The sequence below is a fragment of the Xyrauchen texanus genome, chromosome 29 (genome assembly GCF_025860055.1).
Source record: "Xyrauchen texanus isolate HMW12.3.18 chromosome 29, RBS_HiC_50CHRs, whole genome shotgun sequence".
Lineage (NCBI taxonomy): Eukaryota > Metazoa > Chordata > Actinopteri > Cypriniformes > Catostomidae > Xyrauchen > Xyrauchen texanus.
The window spans coordinates 31523788-31548064 of record NC_068304.1 but is presented as its reverse complement, the minus strand read 5'-3'; the positions used below and the strand labels follow the sequence as shown (position 1 = coordinate 31548064).

The following is a 24277-nucleotide window of genomic DNA, read 5'->3' as shown; positions in this document are numbered from 1 at the left end:
AGCGGTATTTTTTTCCAGCTGTTCCTCTGCCGACATTATTCGGTTTTCAGCTTCTTCCATTCGGGTGGTGTTAGCAGCTACATTTATCTTCACATCTGACATACTGTTTTCCAAAGCAGTGACAGAGTTGGCCATCATACCCAGGCGGTCATCTATACTGTCTAGTTTAGGTCCAAACTCAGAGCGAAGTGACTTAAGTTCAGCAAGCACCGCCGACAGGTCCGCCATGCTACTTGTATTTTCTTTGTCTCGTTCAGTTGGTGGAGTGCTGATTTTCTGCCTCTGGGAGCTGCGTTTTCGAGTGAAAAAGTCACTGTCTTTGACTGTAGCAGCTTTGGACATAGTCCCAGTTCAGTTTGTATTGTTGATTACAGTTTTAAAGTTATTTAGTGCGAAGTTGAACGGAGCATCCACATTAAGCCGCCATCTTGGTCCGTTGCTCGATAGCGCCCCCGAGGGTACAATTGTTGATGGATCTTTTTTGTTATCTTTCAATTGTGACAGAGATTATAGAGTTGTTCACAAATGGAAGAATCACCCACTGGGCATCCGAATATTTCCCTGAAGTGTTGGGTGAAACTCTCGAGTGACTGAGTCAGAGGGCTGTTTTGCTCCCAGAGTGATTGGGCACACTGCAGCGCTCGTCCAGATAGCAAGGATGTGATGTAAGCTATTTTCGCCCGCTCTGTGGGGAATCGATGTGGCTGCATCTCTAGGGTGAGCGAACATTGGAGCAAGAAGTTCTCTGCCGATCCAGAGTATGGCATTGGATTGACCAAGTACTGCCGCATCCAATAAGCAGACTATGCAGTCTGCGTAGCGCACCAACTCCCTAGGGTGGCGCCATCTTAACCTTGGAGGGCACCAGAAAGTCCACCGGCTGCCCTAACTCAAGTTATATGTTATTCAAGGACCCAAAAGCAGTTAACGCAGCTGATCGTTTTGCGCTCATATCACGTAACCCCCCCCCCATTCATGTGTCATGCAGGAGATTTAATTTATCCTGAATTTCTGTAACATTTACACAGGATGATGGCATATTCAGCGTTTCGGATTTATGAATTTAAATCATTAGCTTCTTAACTTGACCCGCCGATATTTCTTTAAGAATTTTTTTGGGGGAAAGAACAACAAAAACAAGTTGAATCACAGATCAGCATTGGTTTATAATGACATACAGTATGTCTGATGCCTCAATATCAGGTCATCCTTATTTATGTCTGTGATTTTGATTAATTGACTGGAACAATTTTTTTTTTATTGCTGTTTACTTATAGTTAGAGTTGGGATACTACCGGGAGATGCCATCTCTGTAAGAGGGATGGACATATTGAACTTTAACACACTGGACACAAGAGGAAGGCTGAAACGTTTGTTGTTTTTTTGCCAACGGTGGAAATGTAAAAGAATACAATCCATCTATTTGTGTGTAGACCATCATAAAATTGTATACAGTAACTCATTAACCAAAACTGATCTATGCACCAATTGGATAAAAAGGACTATAAAATAAGAGAATGCTTTAAAATAATTTAATTTGGAAATAGTCTTAAGTTTTCTATTAACACTCATGTTTAACCTCACTGAATGTGACAAAACAATGCCCCCTACTGATTAAAGGGCATAAACAATTGGAGAAGCACAAGAGAATGAAGAAATATTTGACTTCTTTCTTACACTCTTAAACACTCACTCACACACACACACACACACACACACACACACACACACACACACACACACACACACACACACACACACACACACACACACACACACACACGCATTTTTTTATTTCAGTTTAAAAAATTGGAATCTACGCCCTTGATTTAAAGTTTCAAAACATTGTTGTCAAAAACATTGTTTGTTTGACATGGAAAACAAATCCCGTCATAAAGTATTTTATAATGCATCTGAAAATCAATTTCGTGGGGTATATATTTGGGAAACCCATAAAAAAAAAAAAAAAAAAAAAAATAATAATAATTATTGGGAGATGTGCCAGAAAAGATGCCTACTTGATAGATCTGTTGTAAAACAAAACAAAAAACTTTTTCAGGAAACGGGTCATATTTCACTTATCTATATATATATATATATATATATATATATATATATATATATATATATATATATATATATATATATATATATATATATATATATATATAAGACTCTATAATAGTAAAATATGGGCAAATTTGACAAATTAGGGGTCATATTTTTTTATATTGTTTATTTTCTTCCGTATGAAACGCGTCATAAACTATTCATCGTGACAGCAGAAACGTCATCACCAATCTGATTCGTCAAATTATTAATACTAATTTACTTTGGAACATTTCATATTCACAAAAGCAAAACGAGCAACTTTAAACCGTGTTTTAAGGTTTTTATGACAGAATTGTTTATGTTTATGGACTCTATTAACGGTATAGATAACAAAAAATCTAGATATACGACTTTTGTTGCTAAACTGTTAATTATAATTGAAAAGTAAAAATTGTAAATGCTGTCTTTTTTATTTTTTTTTATGTAAACCCCGTTTTTGTATTCCTATGTTGGTGCTTATATGGGTGTATTTTGTATATATATTCTGTGTCCAGCATTTAATAACAAGTAATAATAATAAATATATATAAATATAACTGCGAAAAATTACTGACATTTACGTTGCACAACAAAAAATACCTAAAGATGAAAACAGGACACAAACGACTTTGTAACACATTTGTTGTAAGTATCATTCTGTTCCAACATTGCGTTGAAAGTGCTACCGCTGAATCTCATGTGTGATTTCTATCCGGGTTTATGACGTACTCCGAATAGTCAACAGACACACACACACAGTCGGTCCGGATTGGAGCTGCTCCCGGGCCAATATTTCCATATTTTTCTGCTGTCTGCGCTTTTTCGCGGTCTCTTCAATATCATTCATACAAGGCGGCAGAATAGTGTTCACAGGGTGCGAATGAGGCCGTTTGTGGCGAGTTTTGAGGATAAGAACGCGCTCCGGAGTGTGACGCCTGTTTTTATTTGTGTTCAGCGCTGCGATGCGTGTATGACACTCCGAAAGTGAAATCGAAGGATTCTTTATCTTGACTGTTTAAAGACACGAGTGGACCTTTAAACATGCTATTGCACTTTATATCTTTAGCCTAAGAGAGTCAGATTTTGTAGTACTTTATTTGTAAACGCAAAGGTGTTGGCGCGCGAGAGCAGGCCAGTGGTGAAAGGCTGCTTATCATTACCATCATCATTTCAACACGTCAGTCTGATTTACAGTCTGATGTCTTTATTTTGTTTGCTTTAAATATATCTGCCAATCCCTTGCTCGTTCTTGTTTTTGATTAGAGTTTAGTTACATTTCTATTAACGGTGGACAGGGACCATTAAGACACATTTTGTTTGCTGATAGGAGGCTTGTGATGATGTCAACATAATGCCCAGGTCAGATATAATAATTTAATGTGGCTGACACTGATTCAGTTTGACTTTAACTCTGTGACAGATGTTGTAGGTACCTACAGCCTAAACTGCAGCACAGGATTAGACAAAGACACTACAGGGAAAGATTTCAAACATAGCTAATGTGGATTTACCTGATGAAGCTTTTAATATAAAAAATACTACAGGAATAGTATGAATCAAATTAATTGTAAGTGAAGTGTCAGGGCAGCCACCAAGCATTTAGGAAATATATGTTGATGCTCCGTTCAAAGCAGTGATTTCTGCTGACATGTGAACTTTTTGTCCGGGATGCGCTTGTCAAGGAGATTTTTAACTGTTTCTCCCTGGGTTTCAGAGGATTAAACTGCAGTCTAGGTGGTTGAAGAAACTTGCTTCAACTTTTAGCACGTGACAGGCAGTGGTGTGCTCCAGCTCTCTGGAAATGAGAAAATGAATTGCGAGGAGCAAGCTGTAGATTTGTGCAATGCTATGACAAATCCCAACATCTATGACAACACTACATTACACTCCGTGGATGAAATCCTCTCCCGGGATGGCCTAAAGCTGTTGGATGGAGACCAAGGGGAAAGGGGTGCTGCAACAGAGGTTGCGGACGCCGCTGTCCTAGCAAGGTTAAAAGATTTCAATGATAAGGATGAGGACATTAAGGTTTCCACAGACATCAAAGCACCCAATGGATCCATTGCATCAGCTGCCGAGCCAGCTGACCCTGTTAACGGTTCTAGTGCTGACCAGCAACAAAGTAAAAGGATTGTAGAGGTTGAGGAACCACCAGTTTCCAAATGCTCTGTTCGAGAAGGGGGTGACGATGATGGTGAAATGGATATCGGTGTGGATTTAAGTCTGGATGAAAATGGTATTTTGGAGTTTGAGTCAGCGGCCCAGACAGCTACTGTAAGGGAGGACAGTGCCTCTAGGTGCGATAACTCCCTAATCTCAGAAACTGTCATAGAACTGCATTCACAGAAACCTTCAGAAGAAAGTAGCGAGGACGTGCTCAAGAGTACTTTGGCCGTGGAAGCTGTTTCTCCTGCCTCCACTCCAGGAGAGGGAGCTGGGATTAAGCACGGGTCAAAGAGGGTGACCTTTCCATCGGACAAGGACATCGTCTCAGGTGCGGTTGAGCCAAAGGACCCTTGGAGACACGGTAAGTGGAACTTTACAGTATCTCTGTTTGTCATTTTTTCAGCACCTTGAACTTGAGAATAACCAACAAAAATGTAGTTGCATCCCAAATGCAGAGCTCATCTCCTGTGGCTTGCTTTGTGTCTTCACTCTAAAAGGTTTGCGCAATTATGTTCTGTGGTCAGACTATTCAGTCCTGGCTGAGCTGAAGCCAAGGCTTTGAACATGGCTTCTGTTACCTGTTACACTTGGGGAGAGAGAAAGGGAGAGTATGAGCAGCAGCAGTTTTACTGAAAGTCTCCCATGATCCAAATGACATTTGATCCTTAAGTCCTCCAGGGTCATTCAACGCTTCCATAACAACTGCAACTCTACAGAGATCTCTAACTATCAATCTGAGCCTCTAGCAAAAGCCTGAAAGATAAAGAGAGACCTCTATAACCCTTCCAGACAGTGTTGCGTATACACAAATTCTTCGATATCAGCATCTTGTTGACTATTATTCTTGTGTAAAACACAATGACCCAGCAACCCAGTAGGCTATGTTATTCCGCTGGTTCGGCTGTAGTGTGTCAAGTCGTGATCAGTTGTTTATGAGCCAGCAGAAAAATAACAGCACGTTCTTTGCTTTCATCTAGGCCAAAGGTTTTGAGGTGTGTCTCTACACAGCCTGCAGGGAATGGCCTTTGTGTGTTGCGCACAGGTCAAGATGCTTCAAACAGCTTAACAATTAAGCCAACAAGACACAATAAAAACAATGTTTTGTCTGACCATTTTGTTTACCTTTTGGTGTCACACATAGAAGTAGATTCAATGCACAAAGTTTTGCTTATTTTATGTTTTTCACCCGCGACCGCAAACAACTGACTTTAACACAATTAAGTAACCTTAAGAAGGAAAGTTTTTAATTTTTTTAAGAAATGTTCCAGGTTTTACACAAGTTAAAGGAATAGTTTACCCCAAAATGAAAATTCTCTCACCATTTACTCCTATGCCAATGTGTTTGTCTTACTTTCTTCTGCTGAACACAAACAAAGAAGTTCTGTAGGTGCATACAATGCAGTTGAAGCTCCAAAATCACATAAAAGCAGCATATAATGTATCCATACGACTTCTGTGGTTTAAGCCGTGTCTTCAGAAGCAATATGAATGGTGTGGGTGAGAAACATATCAACATTTAAGTCCTTTTTTACTATCAATATCCACTTTCACATTCTTCTTCTTTTGTTTTTGGCAATACCAAGCTATTCTTTTTGATTCGCTCAACCAGAACACTGAAATGCACGTTGAAACTCTTAATACGACAGTGCCTTTTTTTAGCATTTCTTATACAAATGAATGTAAATTCAGTGGTTTTACTTGTAAATTGTACACATTAATTCAAACATTGATAGCTCATGTCATTATTATACCATTTTATTATATAATATTAATTGATAGAATGTACATTTTTGTATTTTGACAAAGTTGAAATGTGATTATAATAATTATGACAAATGATTAAAAATTAAAATAGTCACTTTCACATACTTTTCTTTTGCTTGTTCTGAACCTGATCAGCCTGAATGTAGCCCACAATTTTTGAAAGCTTATTTGTTTGTGATCTTTTCTTAAAGAGAAAAACTATTTAAACTTTGAGCATTTATATTCTGTATTAAAAAAACTTTATTTCGATGAGAAATTCTAATGTTTATTTTGCTCAAACAGTTTTAAAGAAAAAAACTATTCTGTAAAATTTTAAGTTGTGTTATATCGAATCGTGAACCTCATTTCGTATGTCGAACCGAATCGTGACAATTATATAAAATGTTGGTACCCATTAACATGCATTGTGAGGACCTACATAGCTGAGATATTCTTCTGATAATTTTCATTTGTGATCAGCAGAAGGAAGTTAGTCATTCCAACCCAATCTCGTGAAAATGTTTACATAGTTTACGATTTGGTTATTTCGTATGGTCTCGCACTATGTAGTTTGCATAAACTCGTACGACTTCATCACGTGCAAATTCCCGGATGTGTAATGCGGAAGCATGAGTTCATCACACGAAGCATTAAGAACATACTTATTAATATTATGCCCTTACCCAAACCACTTATCTAAACTTAACCAACCAGTGCAGTGTGTGTACTCAAGATAGGAAGCTGTTGTGTGTGACAGAATCAAGTAATTGTCATGTATTAAATGGAAAGGATGTCCAGCGACGTCATTGGCTGTAGTGAAAGTCCTAGAAATTCAAATGAGTGCAGTCACATGATATCATACAAATTAGCCACTAGCGATTTTGCCATGAGAGAGTGTTGGTCATTCGCATCGGGGATGGTATGAGAGTAAATGATGAGACAATTTTAATTTCTGTATGAACTATCACTTTAAGCTTTATGTTGATACCCCTAAACTAATTTAGACTCATTGGTTGTTTATAAAATAGCAAACCAGTAAGCTTCTTAAAAATTGTTAATTGCTAGAGGTTAAGGCTCTGGGTTACTGATCGAAAGGTCGGGGGTTCAAGTCCCAGCACCGCCAAGATATCACTGTTGGGCCCTTGAGCAATGCCCTTGACCCTATCTGCTCCATGGGCGCTGTTTCATGGCTGACCCTGCGCTCCGACCCCAGCTTATTTGGGATATGCGAAAACAACTGCATTTCATTGGCTCTGTACCTGTACTCTGTACAATGACAGTAAAGTTGAATCTTAATCTTAATGATTTTAGTGGGGTAAAATCAGGGTTTATCAGTGTTACGTTGTCATGACAACAAAGTTGTAATATTGGCTATAACTAAACTGTACACATATAAGGTAAATAAGCTATTTAAAAAGCTACAATTATGTTTAAAGGCAATGTTTAAGTCTTCCTGCCATACTTTTGAAATATTGTGAATTTTAATGTTTATGGACTGGCCCCATTAACTTGTATTCTAAGTACTTTACTGTAACCGCAATTTTTGGTTTTTTAAAAGAAACAAGTGAACATTAGAAATATATATATTTGTTTATTAAATATGCCACAAATGCTTTGGATTGATCTTAAATTGCTTTCAACCAAGAATGTTTCTTTTAATTAAATTGCTTTGGGCTTGTAAAATACACCAAGAGATATTTGTCAGTACTATTTAGACCCCTTTTTTGTCTTTTGTCTGGCAGTCTATTTCACTTAATTTTAGGTGTAACATCAATAATTGGTCAATAAAGCTTAACAGATCAGTAGATTATGTACACGTGTAGCACTGTGTGTTAGTGTACATAATGTTTATTAATGTTATTAATAAAAGTTATTGTAAAGTGTTGCCTATTTTGGTATAACCAACCTACTTAGTATTTATTATATAATCCTCTTCTTGGGAAAGTGTGTTTTGGATTTGCATGGGTTATACGGTTTATGTAAGTTTTAAAGGGATCCAGGTCCTGCTATCACAGACTATTTGGCTATTAGCCTAATGTTTCAAGATCTGATGAGCTAGCACAAAGGCTGCTGGTATTTTTCCAAGTAATTTTGTCCCCAGAGAGTTCCAGTGATCCCAAATCTGCTCTGCAATCATTGTGTCTTTGAGTAGAGCATCGTACACCTGGTCTCTTTAGCGAGGCTTTCCTTGCAATAAATGTAGCCTGCTTGAAGTTGCTGGGGGTTAATTGCAATGCAGTAGCTGAGTTACTAGCCATTTAAATCACTATGATATTGTGTATACTGAGTCAACCTTAATCTGATTATAAAGAGACTGTAGGATTAGTCTGCACTGGGCTGGAATAGATTAAATTAATATTAACTTGACTTTCTAGTTGCCTGTACCTTTTTTCTAATGTCCTATTGTTAACTTGAACAAAATTAAGGCAAACTCATTGTCCACTTGCATCTTTCCAATTGCCTCTTGATGTAAAATAATTGTACAGTAGTTGTCATGCTTTCTTGGGGTTGGTAGTTTTTTTTATATCAGTGGCGTTGAAGCGACTTATTTCACATTCAAAAACTATTCTGTTGATATTTAGGTAAGAGGAAGTTGTTTAAATCACCTGTCTGTTCTGTATGTTCTATAATTTCCCTATATTCTGAAGCTGAACTTCCCACTTTTGTTGCTTGGTTTCTTACACCATTTCCTCTCACCCAGGGTTTTTTGTATTATGGAAACTTTATGGAAATTTTGTGTGTTTATCTACACTACTTCTATTAATTGGAGAGCCATTAGCAGTGCTAATTCACTTTGCTCCTAGTATTAAGCCTGTCATGGCTCGACATTAACCCTTTGGAGGGGCAAGTGAAGAGAATTTTACGATGGAGGCTTTTCTTTATATGACTACCATATGTAACATAACATAATTGGCATATGACTATAGCCTCCTCCCCTTCCAGTGCAGTTTACATTACTGCTGCAGAGATTTGAGTTGATTGCATATGTACACCATTAGGTTGGGCATCGTTCATAATTTTAGACAAATATACAACATGTTTTTGACATGTTACTTGAGCATGTAACTTAAATGTCCTTTTTTTCTGTGAATGACCAATTTACTTGTCCAGAGAACAAGCGCATTACAATGCTTAATGTTGAGCCCTGCCTGTTTTATTTAATTGTACATGTATTCTTAACTCTATCAATGCTTGTGATAGAAATAATATAGGCTATATCATAATATTTTAGAAAGAAAGCATATAAGATATAAAGAACAAAAATCATAGTTGCCAAGCATGCTAACAAAAACAGAGAATAATATATAAGCATGATCAAGGATTACAGGCAAACAATTTCATAATAGTTTGTGGCAATACTGTGGCTGAGGAAGCAAAAGTGTCATAAATCTACAATGTTTTTTAATACTTTGGGCATTCAGAATTATTGCTGGCATCTTTCCAACTGTAATCGCGCATACTAAAAATGTATTTATTGCTCGTGGCCTAAAAACAACACACTTGCTGTACTGGCCCAAAACACTAGCTCTTTGGCGTGGTGAGCGGCGTTGAGCTAATTTCTTCCACACCAGCGGACATGTACTGTTACATGCTCAATATGTGGTGCAAGAAAGCAGTTTGACAGACTGTGCTTAAATGAAGAAAACATGACAAAAAACAACTTGAGGTGTAGAAGCTTTAGTATAAGTGTAATAATTGTCTCGAACGTTGAATTATTGAAAATGAATGCAATGCCACAACTCAATTACCAATACAGGGTTTGCAATTATATTTCCATAATTTCACAGTCCCACGTCAATGGTTACATTCTAAACTGAAGTAGGAAAACAATATGTTGGCTTTCTCAAGCCTGTATAATTAAATAAGTATTCTGGGAGGAGAGCAAATAGCACACGAATACATCAGCAGTCCTGTCAATGAAAATGACTACCTACTAACACATAACAAGCAGACAAATACACTAAATACCAAGTATAACACTTAAATTTAAACATGCCTCTGAATTTGTGATTCTTCAGTGACTACTAGGTTCTTTTAACTTGAGGAAAAGATCCTCTGTCGACTGTCAGAGATCCAACATCTTGTTTCGAGCTTTGGTCCATGCACATCCCAAACTTCCTGCGCAATTATTGTTTAAGTTTATGTTGGTGTTGGGTGAATTTCAATTGCTTGTTTATTGAATTGTTGAGATCACTTTTGGAACAATGTAGTGAATTTCATGCACTTGAAGGGTTTGGGTTTGACTGCCTTGAACCACCCCATTCCTCACCAGGCAAATCATTTGATCACATTTTGTATCTCTTTTGGGGGAAAAGTACATACATGGACCCAATGATGGACATAAATGTATTTGTACCTTATCTATTCCTAGATGGTTCATATTAGTACCTTAAAGTGTAACTTTGACCCAGTGAGTGTACAACCTCATAAGCTGTAACCTATGTGTTAAACAAATGGACTCGACCATACCCTTTTTTTCTTACAGTGTGTGTATATATATATATTATATGCTTTGGCGAATTCTCAGGGCCAGCAAAGCCTTCTCTTATGGTATAACAGGCCTGAGTTTCACAAATCGCATGCCCGAAGCAGCACAAGTCTGAGCTCCACCCACTCAGGCCTTCAGAATTTCCACAGAATCCCTCAACAGTGCAAATGAATGAGCAACAAATGTCAGATTCATCAGCCAATCAGATTGATTTATTTGTTCTTGGTGAACAATTTACATTTATGCATTTGGAAGACGCTTTTATTCAAAGCGACTTACAGTGCAGTTATTACAGGGACAATCCCCCCGGAGCAACCTGGATTAAGTGTCTAGTTCAAGGACACAATGGTGGTGGCTGTGGGGATCGAACCAGCGACCTTTTGATTACCAGTTATGTGCTTAGTCCACTACGCCACCACCACTCCATTCTTTGTGAAACTGTGTTTTCTTAATGGCATGAATTGCACTGAAGGCCAGGATTAAAATGCATGTCCGCTGGCTGATTATATGTATATATCTATTACACAGTATTTTTTCCTTAGCAAGAAACGTAAGATTTCCATTTATTTACAGCTGGGTCTCCTAAGTAACCAAATTGGCCCGGTTGCTAGGGAGGGTAGAGTCACACGGGGTAACCTCCTTGTGATCACTATAATGTGGTTTGCTCTCTGTGGGACGCACGGTGAGTTGTGGGTGGGTGGGTGGCATGAAACCTCCACACTCACTATATCTCCGCAGTAACACACTCAACAAGCCACGTGATAAGATGCGCAGATTGACGGTCTCAGGGAGGCAGTGTCCTCTGCCGCCCGAATTGAGGTCAGTCACTACGCCACCACGAGGACTTAAAGAGCACATTGGGCATTCCAAATTCCAAAAAAAAGTTTCTTAGGGAGTTCTATAGAGCAGATTTCACTTATGGTTCATGTCTAGCAGACGGACTGATCAATAACCAGGACCCCTGTCTAAATCAGTAAGAAAATAACAACCATGTGACAGAAACATACAATAATAATCGTAACAGCCAACCTAAAGCTGTAGTGATGCCGGTGTATGGTAAAGGATAAAATGACTGAATAGACCAACAGTACAGAAAGGACTCATTTATTTTACTTAAAACTGGTCTGCCAGTGTAAAAAACATTATAATCTCATAATTGTTTTTTTAACCACATGGAACGATTAATCCTTTGAATGCTGTGGTCTTTTTTTTAAAGATTTTTAGCTACACAGAAAGGGCATGGTTGCACACACACACACACACACACTCACACTGCCCTCATGATCATGACACTGCTGAGTGAATGACTTTGAGGTTAGCTAGCATGAGGTTTTGTGAAGATCTATTTTTGAATGTATCGCTCAGATGTTACTGCCCCCTGTTGTTCCTGAGGATATAGCAAAGCTCCCCACTTGTTTGATATCGATCCCCAAGGCCTTACATTCCTACAGTGGATTTTTTTTTCCTATTTAATCTTTCTTTTTAATGAACTTGTTTTTTCACCATTATGCTTGTTTTTGGGTGTCCCATTAAAGACACAATCATATTAATGTTGTGTTTTAAACAGCCTGGTCACATGAAATTTATGTTCACTAATTTATCATTTACATTGAAATTTAACTTTAGGCTAAAGCAGTATGTTCAGTAGCACATTACCATATTTTTGCTGTGGTATCAAAATTGGTAACAAAAACCATGAAATTTCACTGGTGTTTACATATAAATGTATGGGTTGGCAGATGCTTTTATCCAAAGCGACTTACAGAGCAATTATTACAGGGACAATCCCCCCGGAGAAACCTGGAGTAAAGTGCCTTGCTCAAGGACACAATGGTGGTGGCTTTGGTGTTGGTACCTATTACTGAAATTTTGGTATTGTGACAACAAATTATTACAATGGTGAATAGAAAACTGTATATGACAATGACAAAACTTTAGCACTGGACCCAGACTGAATTGGATTATTTCAGAACATTTTGAATATTTTACTTTTGTGTTGTTTAGTTGAATCAATATGGTGTGAACAGACCTTTCATTTTTCAAAGAGGTTTCAGCCAGTTTGAATTGGCCTCTGGCTTTATTGCATCATTTAAAAAAAATTTATAACACCGTTAACATAGTTGCATACTTGGTAACATAGTAACATACTTGCAGGGCAGGCATGTAGACTCTTCACAAGAATTCCAGACCTGTACTTCACAGGAAAGTGAGATGGCATAGTTATTTTACACTGGCAATTGATATTCTGTGGCTAGGTTTTAACCAATAGCTCTGGGACATGCTTTTTGTGTACTAAACTGCTGTCATCAAAATGTTTTTAACATTAAAACTCAGACCTTTATCACCTTTGATCTAATTAATAACTTCAAAGCTGTTAGTTGGGTGTAAACAGGCCTGCTTTTTGTTGAACAATGTCGTCTGGCCATTCAAGTTTCTACGGGATTAACAAACCTGCCCAAAAAGGGCGCATTGTATTCAAGGTGCCTTTACAATAACAAGGTCTTCCAGTTTACTGATGTTTTCTGGTCTGATGATAACTGTAGTTATCAACTGTTTGCTTGCAAGTATGTGCAAGAATGAATTTGAATGAATTGGATAGTGTGTGTGATAAGATAAAGGGATATGCAAAGTAAGCTTGATGGACTTTATGTAGTGTGTGCTAGTTTACCCAGTTAAAGTGAATCTTATTTTGATACCTTACTGAAATACTGTTTTTGACAATTGATTTGACATGGCCAGACTAAAAAATTCAGCATATCAACTCCTGTGAATAGGTATGATGATTGACAGGTGGAAATTAACTCAAAGTAGTTGGCTGAACAAAGAATCTGACTGTGGTAGTGCAATAGTGCTATTGTGATATGCTAGTTATTTATATATTTTTGCTGAGTAGATAACTAGATTCAAGTTTGGATAAGCAAAATTGCCACCGCTTGGCAAGAAATGTGCACCTCATTCTATTCACGTTCTGTTGAAGAAATGGAGGACTAAGGCAGAGTGGCTTCACGTGAGACTTGCAATCGACAATTAAAGTTACATGGATAGGGTTTTTCAGGCACTGGCAAACTTTCGGCGGCCGCCCAAGTGAAATTACAGGCCGCTGAAGAAAATTCAATGACATTCATCTTGCGTTCTAAATAGGCTTCTCATCTTACACTTGCAGCTGTGTTTCACGTGATTGTCGCGGGCGCTATCTCTGGAGCATGCAAGTGCATGTGAGACCAGCAGGCTTCCCATTTATGCTCCACAGAGACAGAAGAACGCAGAGCTGGATCACTCACACTGCTCAATCTGCTCCACACAATACTGTGACATGCAGGTTTTTTAAACTTAAGAATTATGGTAAAGTTGGTTTAAAGCCAAGTTGTTGTTGTTTTTTTTTAAACGTTAACTTGGAACTCAAGTTCCAAATGAAGAGAGAATTTATAAAAGTGGAAGTAACTTTAATTTATAAAGTATTTAGTTCACTGACTGGTTTATTTAAACATAAGCATTACAAAATGTTTTTTTATGTTTTTTTATACAACTACTCTATATTGTGATTTTATGTCATTATTGTGACAAAAACTAAATATATTTATATAGTGTAATAAGATTTCGGAGATATCGCCCACCCCAAAGTTTGATACGTTTAAACTAATACGTTTATATATTTTTCTAAATGTTTGAATATTTGATTTAAAATTTGGTAACTTAAAAATTAACAGCTGGGGTCCTATTATTAGCCAGAAGGCTTGGGATCGATGCCTTTTTCACGCATCGATAATAAAAATTATCTATCTATATTTGCATTTTTTTACGATATAAGTAGGGCTACACGTTGCACAGTATTTTCTTGTCTCTCTATACATATTTTGCAACACAACTTTGGTAAAGTGTGAGTGGCAGGTATAAAAGGGGTCATACATCGGATGCGTTTGGTGGACAAAATGGTGCATTCTAAAGTTAAAACATTTTCTATGAAGGTCTGCATACTGTTGCTCGTCGTCTGTCGGCAGTGGCCTGCTACGACTCCACTGGCTGTTGAAAATTCTGCAGCAACATTGAGCGCAACTCTCATTCTTTTCCATTAAATTTTACCCAAATCATCACAAAAGGACATAGGGCTAGATTATTTACTTTAGCCATCACTGGATGATGCATTGTTTATATGTGTCTTATAGCCTAGGGATGCACTGATATCACTTTCTCTCCCGATCCGATAATGATACCTGAAATCTCAGTATCGGCCGATACTGATCCGATACCAGTGTTGTTTTTCTTAATCATTTTAGAATATCTATTCCTCACTGTGAATTTAATTGGGGTAATTTTTTATTTTATTTATGTAAAGAAGCAAACCTCTAACTACACTTTATTTTATTTTATATGTATAGGCTATTAAGGAAAGCATTATTGCTAACTAGTCTAATGGATAATGTAGCAGGAAAATGAACAATAATTCAGTAGAAAAGATGCCAGATTTCTTTGCACATATTTTTCAACTTGTATCTGGACTCATGGATTCATATCTCTTTTATGTTCACTACAGTTATAAGACAGTAGTCCACTTTTCGCACAGTTAATTTTTTGGAAACCCTATAAACTTAAATATTGTTGTAACTTTTAATAATGATAATAATAGAGTATTATTGTTATTGTTATTAATATAATTTTTCACTTTTAGAATTTTATAAAACAAGAGTAATTTTTTCTGTCATGCACCTTTAACTTTAAAACCCTCTGGCTTTTATTTTGACAGTCAGGACACTACTGGAAGACCTGTAAACTGTAACTAGTCTGTTTAAAGGTTAGTTCACAGTAGTTTAATTAGCTTATTTAAAATCTGGTGAAATTCTTCTAAATACTGTTCTAAATGCATGTTAGAATATAGAGTATCTACATCTGAGATGTTGTTAGTGTGGTGCACTCAAATAGCAGCGAGTGCATCACCAGTCTGCGCATGCTTATGTGTGTGTGTGCCAACAGAGCAGCACCATTCACTGAAAAGTGCCGCACATGCACACTGTATTTTCACTTATTAAACTCATCCTTTTATAATTCAAAAAGCTATTGCATGTCTTCAAGAGTCTTTGAATACAGTGTATGAATCATATGGACAACTTAAATTGTGCTATTATGGTTCTTTAATATAATTTTGAGAGTTTGACAGTAACGAACATTACTAACGCACAGTATCGGATTTGGAACTGGCTCATCAGACCGATACCCCATCCGTCTAAAAACGTCAGTATCGGTGCCGATACCGGTCCAGGTATTCTAATCGTTCAGTTTTCACAGTTACACCAGTTTCATGCATTTTCCTACAAACTCATCGATGTGACTTTGTTCATTCTTGAAGAATAAAAAAGGTATGACTTGATTAACAACTTTGGACTGCCACCTGCACCACATCGACACATTCTGTGTGTGTGATACCTGTGCCTTGTTCTACCGACAAATGGCTTCAGTAGATGTTACATCACCCCCTTGTGGTCTTAGACCACTGAATTAGAAAGCACACAAATTAGGCTTCTAAGTTAAAGCTCGGCTAATGTTAATGTATCGATGCCTTAAAAAAAAAGTATAAAAAATAACATGCCGATCAGTAATTGATGAATCAATATTTATGACGTTCCTATAATCCAGCAATTGTTGACATCACTATCAAGATCGGTGCAATGTTTTGTTTGTCAATAAGCTACTGTTTTAAATGGATACACACTCTAGACTAGAATGTATGAGTTTGTTCTGTTCACACCTTGTGGATTTAATGCAGATTTGCATGTCACTATCGGAAGTATTCATAAGTGAATTCTGTTAGAATGTGGTTGTTACTTCCAGAAATTACTCTGCAGCTAAATATGAATTATAAGTTCACTTCCGAGTGCTTAATCACATTCTGTACATCATATGTTGCTTTGTATCTCACTCATCAACGTGCAGTCTTTTAAACACTGTCTCAACTTTTCTGCAAGTTTCTGCATGCTTTCAAGGATTTTGTACTGCAATACTACTGTGTGTGTATTGATCTAAATGTATTGAGTTTCAGTCTGTTGACGTAGCAGTCTTTAATTAGGAATCCAGACAGCTCAGCAGGACACTTTAAGTAAGTGTTCTCCAGTGGTCCTCTTGGAACATCACTAATTACAGGAATGCAAACCATTGGTTTTCTCAAAGCCTGTTTGCTGAAAGATAGTTTTTCATTGATTATCCCCACTCTTGTGATACCGTAATTTAGACTATTCACTGACATACCTACCTACTAGGGTTGCCACAGTGTATGGTGTTACCGGTTTTACTCGGCACAAGGGACAACGCTGGTTTGAAATTTTATACCGGGTAAAAGGGGGAAACATTATGTATGGAACTTCCAATTTCAATACAATAGCCTAACAAATAGAATAGCCTTAAATAAAGAATAGTTGCCTAATTAAGAGTTTGCGACCCATGATAAATAACGCATTGAAAGCCAGATGTTCTTTACCAACATATAATTTTACACTGGCAGCAAAGTACATGCACTGACAGAAAACATTTAATTGCAGGTAGCGCATATAATGTGCATGGTGGGTAACTGGAAGACGTCTCTTATTCGGAATGAGACAAGAAATGCTGTTAGACACTCACTTGAAGAAACACACTTTATTGTATTTTTAAGAACATATGACAGAAAAGCCATCAATGCGCATGTCTGTTGCACTGTTTGTTCAGAGGTGTGCAGTCTCATGGAACACGCATGTATAAAGGGCAATCACTCTTTCTTTGAATAAGTCTTCTGAAACTTTTTTGCAAAATAGTATTGTCTATGAGAATGCTTCAAATGACCTCTCAGGAGGTGCTTTGAGTTCAGTTCACTTTTATTTCCACAGAGCAGTTCTTTGTGAGCGCAACTCTGCAGGGTCACTTTATGTATAGCATATACTTCTGTGATTAAATCATAAAATAATGCAAAAACACCATCTCGAACCATGATTTATATTTAAGTGATTATTATCATCATTATAATTATTATGTTTACATGTATAATTGTTTGTAGATCTTATTATGTATTAGTAATTTTCTGCCTGTTGTCTTAGACCGATACTTGTGTAAAGGTAAATGGATAAGTGGGTATATATATATAATGTTTTCAACTCTTAGTTATTTTAATTGCCTTTTTCATTTTGCTTGAAGTGCAATTTAAATTTAGAAATGTCTTTGGTCTAAGTTTTTCATTTTTTAATTAAAAAAAATTATCATTTTAATTCACAATACAAAATCACTTATAAATATTGTGAACATATTGCCTAGCCCTAGGAGGGAACAAAACAAAATTATTCACACACATTCAAAGTAATTTCGCTTTCGAAATGACTAAACTGGGTCCTAGGATGAAAGGTAATAAAACACCAACATTTAACCCACAGCGACCCACAATAAGTGATGTATTTGCCAGAGCAATGAAAAACCCAACCTGTAGCCCATGATAGATAGAATGCACGGATGAAGTAGGTTCATTGCCAAAGAGATGTTGTGCTGCCCTTGCAACACATATTTTAATTGCACTTAATTCTTTCAGTTTCATTAGAATTTTTTGAAAGTTTAAACTTTCATTTGAAAGTTCTAAATTTGAAATCAAGCTGCCTTTCATTATTGTGTAGGTTATTGCTTAATGAAAATGATCCCATTGTATCACTTAGAGTCCAAACAGCGTTAATACCGGTGTTATTAAGCTTGAATGTTAACACCGCACTTGTGTTAAAATTATGATATTGTGTCAAGTCTACTACCTACTGTAAAGAGAAAGAGGTACTGAGAATTGTGGTCCATATCACTAAAATGTGCCTTTTCAAATGTATAATAAAACAGGTTGTAGTCATACTAGCGTGCAGGCCCATGTAGATCAGGAACCTTTACCTGGAGAGGGTTGTGAAACTTGAAAAATTTTCCCCCAAAAAACATTTATCTTGTACAACATACCAGCACTGATATTATTTGTGAAAATATAAGTGTCAGCTACCAAGTAGTAAACATGGTTAAATAGAAGGAAATGTGTTGTAAGGCATTTACTTGTGTGTGTGTGTGTGTGTGTGTGTGTGTGTGTGTGTGTGCGTGCGTTTGGAAACATTAAGGAATGATTGGTATTGTTTGGCCATTTTGGAAAGTCTCTCTCTCTCTTAGTGAGATTACCTTCCCACGCTGAGAATTAGTAAGCACTCTCCAAGCTAATGTTTTTTCAAGGACATGCTGTACATGGAGCACATTCAGTGCCCTGATTTTGACCGGACCCACATGTCCATAAAATGCACACAAAGATTGGAAATGTTTTATCAGCATCTTTTAATCTTTTTGAAATGTTTTTAGCGCTTAACAGTTTTAATCATGAGCAGACTCACCTATGTCTGCTGATTTTTTTTATTAAAAAAGTATACAGAATAAGTTAAATACGTGACATTAAGTTAATTTTTGACATTGAGGCATTTTAGGGCCTGTTTCCACCTGATGTTGAGATGCATTTTTTTGTGATTCAATTACATGTGGTTGGTGCTAAATACAGGTGAACAAGAGGTCCAAAACTTTTTGTGATCGGATCGCTGAAACCACATATGGAGGTAGTCAAAAAACCATGTGACCACATCGCATTTGAGGTGTGAAACGCAATCCATCCTGAATGTGTCCCAGACAGCAGTGAAGCACAACCCCTCACCTGTCAATCAACTGCTGCACTAAAAAAAGATTTTAAACATTGCTCTGTTATGTGCAGCTTTAAAAGGACAACCATCTGATTGGAACATTTGAAAAAAACAAATACATATACAAGCACAAGAACTTCACAGAAATTCTTCAGTGTCCAATATCAACATCTAGAGACACACATGACAAGCACATACATCTGAAGCTCAGGTTAATACTAAAATTTTGGAGAATTCTGCTTGAAATGTTGCATTTGTTCTTAGATAAACTTTTTGCTGCATCTGGGAGATACAGTGTGACTTTTTTCACACACTCTTTGTCTTTACTTTTTTTGTGGTTTATTATAATGCAGAAACAGACTGATATAGTGATTGATGTACCTGTTTGTTGTCATAAGATCAGAGAACCTACCCTTGTAATACAAGCAAAAGTGGTCACAGTTGACATTTGAGAAGCATGGTAATACCAGGTTGAAACTGGAATGTGTCTTGGCTGACTACATGTTCGGATCACTAAAAACTCTTTGTGGAAACAGAGCCTTAGTTCTGGTCCAATTTTCAGCATCTGATGTAATTTTATTAGACAAGTAGCATTCAAAATAAGCTAATTTCAACAAAATATGCTTGTCTTTTGGGGGGGGGATGAAATATGCAAAAAGAAAAACACATTTGCAGCCACTCAGAGCTTACATAGTAACCAATACTGACAGCATTAGAGTAATGCATATAAATAAACTAGGGATTTGCATTTTCGTGTAATTTTGTGGTTGAGTATTCTAGTCTATTCTAGCACTCAATTGCTTGTAAATTACTCAGTTCAATATACGATGTGAGGTTCACAATTCGATATTATAACACTTGAATGACAAAATATGGCAAAAAAAAAAAAGGTTTTGTTTTTGAAAAACAATCGTGCAAAGTGCACATTATAATTTCATGTCAAAATGAAGTTCTTTAATACAAAATAATTGCTCAACGTTAAAATAATAAGAGTTTCTCATATGCCTTCACTATGAGAAAATATCACAAACAAATAAGCCTTAGTGGGCTACATTCAGGTTGATCAGTTGCAGAACAAGCAATAGAACTGAACAGAACCTGTCCTGAAAAATACAGTGTATTCAGAATGTATTCAATAATAATAATATTTTTTTTTTTTCCCCATTTTGTTGCAGCCTTATGCTAAAATGCTTTAAGTAATTTTTCTTTTTTACATCAATCTACACTCCATACCCCATAATGACGAAGCAAATACCAGATTTTCTATAACTTTTCAAATTTATTAAAAATAAATACAAAAATAATAAAAAAGCACCTAAAGGTCTCCCAGACTGTGAGAAACGAGATTCTCAGGTCTGATGAAACAAAGATTGTGTTGTTTGGCCTCTAAGCATCATGTTTGGAGGAAACCAGGCAACGCTCATCACCTGCGCAATACCATCCCAACGGTGAAGCATGGTGGTGGCAGCATCATGCTGTGGGTTTTTTTTTTTTCAGCTGCAGGGACAGGGGGTCAGGGTTAAAGAAAAGATGAATGCAGCAAAATACAACAGAGATATCCTCAATGAAAACCTGGTCTGGAGCGCTCAGGACCTCAGACTGGGATTAAGGATCACCTTCCAACAGGACAATGCAAGAGTGGATTAGGGACGATTCTGTGAATGTCCTTGAGTGGCCCAGCCAGAGCCCGGATTTGAACCCAATCAAAAATCTCTGGAGAGACCTGTAAATGCTGTCTGCCGACGTTCCCCATCCAACCTGAAGGAGTTTGAGAGGATCTGCTGAGAAAATGGCAGAAAATTCCCTAATCCCGGTTCGCAAAGGTTGTCGCATAATACTCAAATTGACTTGAGGCTGTAATCACTGTCAAAGGTGCATCAACTAAGTACTGAATACTGAGTCTGAATACTTATGTCAATGTGATATTTGATTTTATAATTATTAATACATTTGCAAAGTTATCAAAAATTTGGTTTTTGCTTTGTCATTATGGATAATGGTGTGTAGATTGATGTGGGGGAAAAAAAATTATTTAAAGCATTTTAGCATAAGGCTGCAACATATCAAAATGTGAAAAAACTGAAGGGGTCTGAATACTTTCTGAATCCACTGTAAGTGAAATTATTATTTTTGTCATCATTATTATAATCACATTTGGAATATTTTTAAATGTAAAAATTCTAAATTCTACCAGTTAATATATCATGACGTTGAAAGTATATAATGATCTGAGAAATCCAGATCCAAGAAATAACACGAGTTTACATTCATTCGTATAACATGCACTATAACGGTACTGTGACTTTAAGAGTTAACCGTGCATCTCAGACTTGCACAGGTTTTGCGGTTCATTCATTAACGAGAGAGATGTTCTAGGTTTTTTTAGCCCAACCATGCTATTTGTTATTCAAATTATTATTTCTTTTAACTTTTTTTGTCTGACTATAAAGAATAGAAAGGATATTAAAAGACATATAATTCAATGAAAGTGGAGTGTGGGATCTCATCTTTGATGGACACATTACACGGAAGAAATGGGCATGTTTATATATCAAGCCCTTTTAACAAAACATGCCGATTTTCTAGGTAATCCAGTACTTACATTTCTAAAAGCTAAATTCAAGCATTTTAAGCACTTCAAGGACCTTGTAAAAGTTTTTTAAAAAAAGCGCAGTAGGGGTAAAATCAAGCGATAGAGAGATGATGTTTGATGGGTCATTTCCCGATTTTTGCCTTTCACGGTTAACTAAGCATAATTGAGTTAGCAAACAGAAGGTGTCAGCCAGGTAAAGTTGCAAATTGTTAATTTTCATTATAGGCTGTCTACGGATGATAGACCAAATCACAAGCTCTTAGTCCATTTTCACCTCAGAAGTTTCTCTTTTGAGCACGCGCTGAAATACAGAACCGCACCTCAGATGTTTACGAGTCTCATATGTGCTGCACAGGAGGATGATACAGCGTTCTGTGCTCGATGCACATGATATTAATTCCATCATGTGCTTTGATAATGTATGTTTTATACAGAACAGCTGTTCTCTGAGTTCAGTTTGTGCATGTAGTTAATATGCACTGACTGGGATATTTTAAAGTGCCACGCATTTACCTCAGTTGCACATTTTGACTAATTCCAAATATATTTGGCCATAACAAGTGTGTAAGAAATCTAAAATAACCCCATGGTACTGGGGTTGTGTGGAGCGAGGAAGAGTTTGAAAGGAGCACAAAACACCACTGTCAACTCTGCTGGTAACACACAGAAACAACACTGTCTTCATTCAAAATAAAAGGCTTGATGAAATAATTAGGCTTCTTTCAAAATGATGCTTGAGACTGTATAGCAATTCTGCATGCTTAATTATTACAGAAATATATTACTATTAGCCTATATATTATTTTAGGGTATGGGGATATAATAATAATGTTAATAATAATAATATTTTAAAGAATGGATGCAAAAAAGAGGATGCAAGTGTAAACCCCCAAGTAACTGTTTCTATTAGCAGTAAAGAATGGGCAAAACATGCCTTAATTTTGGACAAAAGGAATAATTTACTAGTTCTACTAGTTAGTGCAGTTCTGACAACTTGTTTAAAATGAGAGCTACTGTTTAATGTATTTTTTTCTTTTTCTTTTAGAATCACGATCTAAGCAGTGGCAACAGAATTGATTTATTTATTTTGTAATTTTGCAGCCCTGTAATTAAAAAAAAACTACTTGTTACTTGTTACTCGATTACTTGTGTGCAGAATATCTCTACAAAATGCTTTTCATCTGTGTAAAGAGATTTAATGAATAGACAATACACAGTGGTGCACCAAAATATTTTAGTGACCTGACTCCTTACTCTAGTAGAAATCAATATCAATAAAAATATTTCCATTAGTATTGCCACACGTGGCTTTGAAAGCGCACACGATCATCTCTTCGACAAAACATCCACGCTGTCCACACACACCAATGGACTCGTTTGCTTCTGCTTATTTTGGAGAGATTCAAAGGAAAAGTCAAATATTCAATGCTGCTCACGGCAGGCAAATGCGCATAGGGGAATCAATTTACGATATTTGAGTAGTGTTTTTTTTTTTTTTTTAATAGTCGACTATTTGGTGCAGAATGAGTACTCGATTAGTCTGTTATTTGTGCAGATCCCTAGTTTGACTGTGGCTTTGAGTTGATTAACTGTAATTACTGTACATGTGCTCATTACATTTCTAATAAAACAACATAATCTAACTGTTAAATATTAACCACTTTAACACAGGGCAAAGTTTAAGTAATGACTTTTCCTGGGACAATCTATGAATATAGTTGTACTACGTGTACTGAAAAGGTCAGAACTTAAATTTTCGTCTTGAGTTTGTGAGAGATGTTTTATCTGTGCTACCCAGCTTCTGTGACTTGACATTGCCAGGTCTGGGCACCCTTCATGAATTATATATATATATATATATATATATATATATGCAATGGCTCATTTGAGCTTGTCAAGGTGTAAAACCCAGATATTACATTTGTTAGATATCAATTAGCCTGCCATTAAATTAATTTATTTGTCTTGTCTTGTTTCTAAGAATAGTTTCTGTTCTCTGTGTGTGCATTGGTTTCTACAGATGAAGAAGTAGGCTATTGCTGAAACACCACAAGCTGTTCTAGAGTTCTGATGGTGAAAAGTGAACCATGGGAAATATTTTAAAGCTGTCTTAGGAGTTTAATTAGACTCTGTCTGAGGAGAAGATGAAATACACATGAGTCACTCTTAGCTGAATCGTCACATTAATTTAATAAATAGTTTATATTGATAGTCCATGTTAGTGATGGTGGTCATGATTTGTCTGCCACTTATTAGAGGATAGCAAGTGTGGAAGGACTGCATCCAATCTGTTAATTATTATTAGACTCATCGCTCTAGCACATAGTTACTGGGTGCGGGTCGTCTTCTGCTGTATGGAGTGTGTATAGGCTGCATTTGTTTGTGAGAGAGAAGGTGACACTATACACATTTGCGTCTGTGTGTAGTGAATGAGGAAGCCTTTGTCTCAGGTTCAGCTTTTTAGTTTTCAGTTTATATCATTTTAATTAATATTACAAATAACCCTATTTTCCTGCCAATGCAGTTAAAGTAGCTAACAAT

At 36.6% G+C, this 24277-nt stretch overlaps 1 protein-coding gene across 2 annotated transcripts in view; it reads left to right on the top strand.

Annotated features, from left to right (window-relative positions):
- The first annotated feature begins 2844 nt into the window (after positions 1-2844).
- LOC127622901 (protein phosphatase 1 regulatory subunit 37-like) overlaps positions 2845-24277 on the top strand; it is a 60256-nt gene continuing 38823 nt past the window's right edge. For both annotated transcript variants that reach the window (XM_052097056.1, XM_052097057.1), the window contains exon 1: positions 2845-4618. In XM_052097056.1, coding sequence (XP_051953016.1) covers positions 3901-4618 — 718 coding nt within the window. In that variant the 5' untranslated portion in view covers positions 2845-3900. The remainder of the gene's footprint in view (positions 4619-24277) is intronic.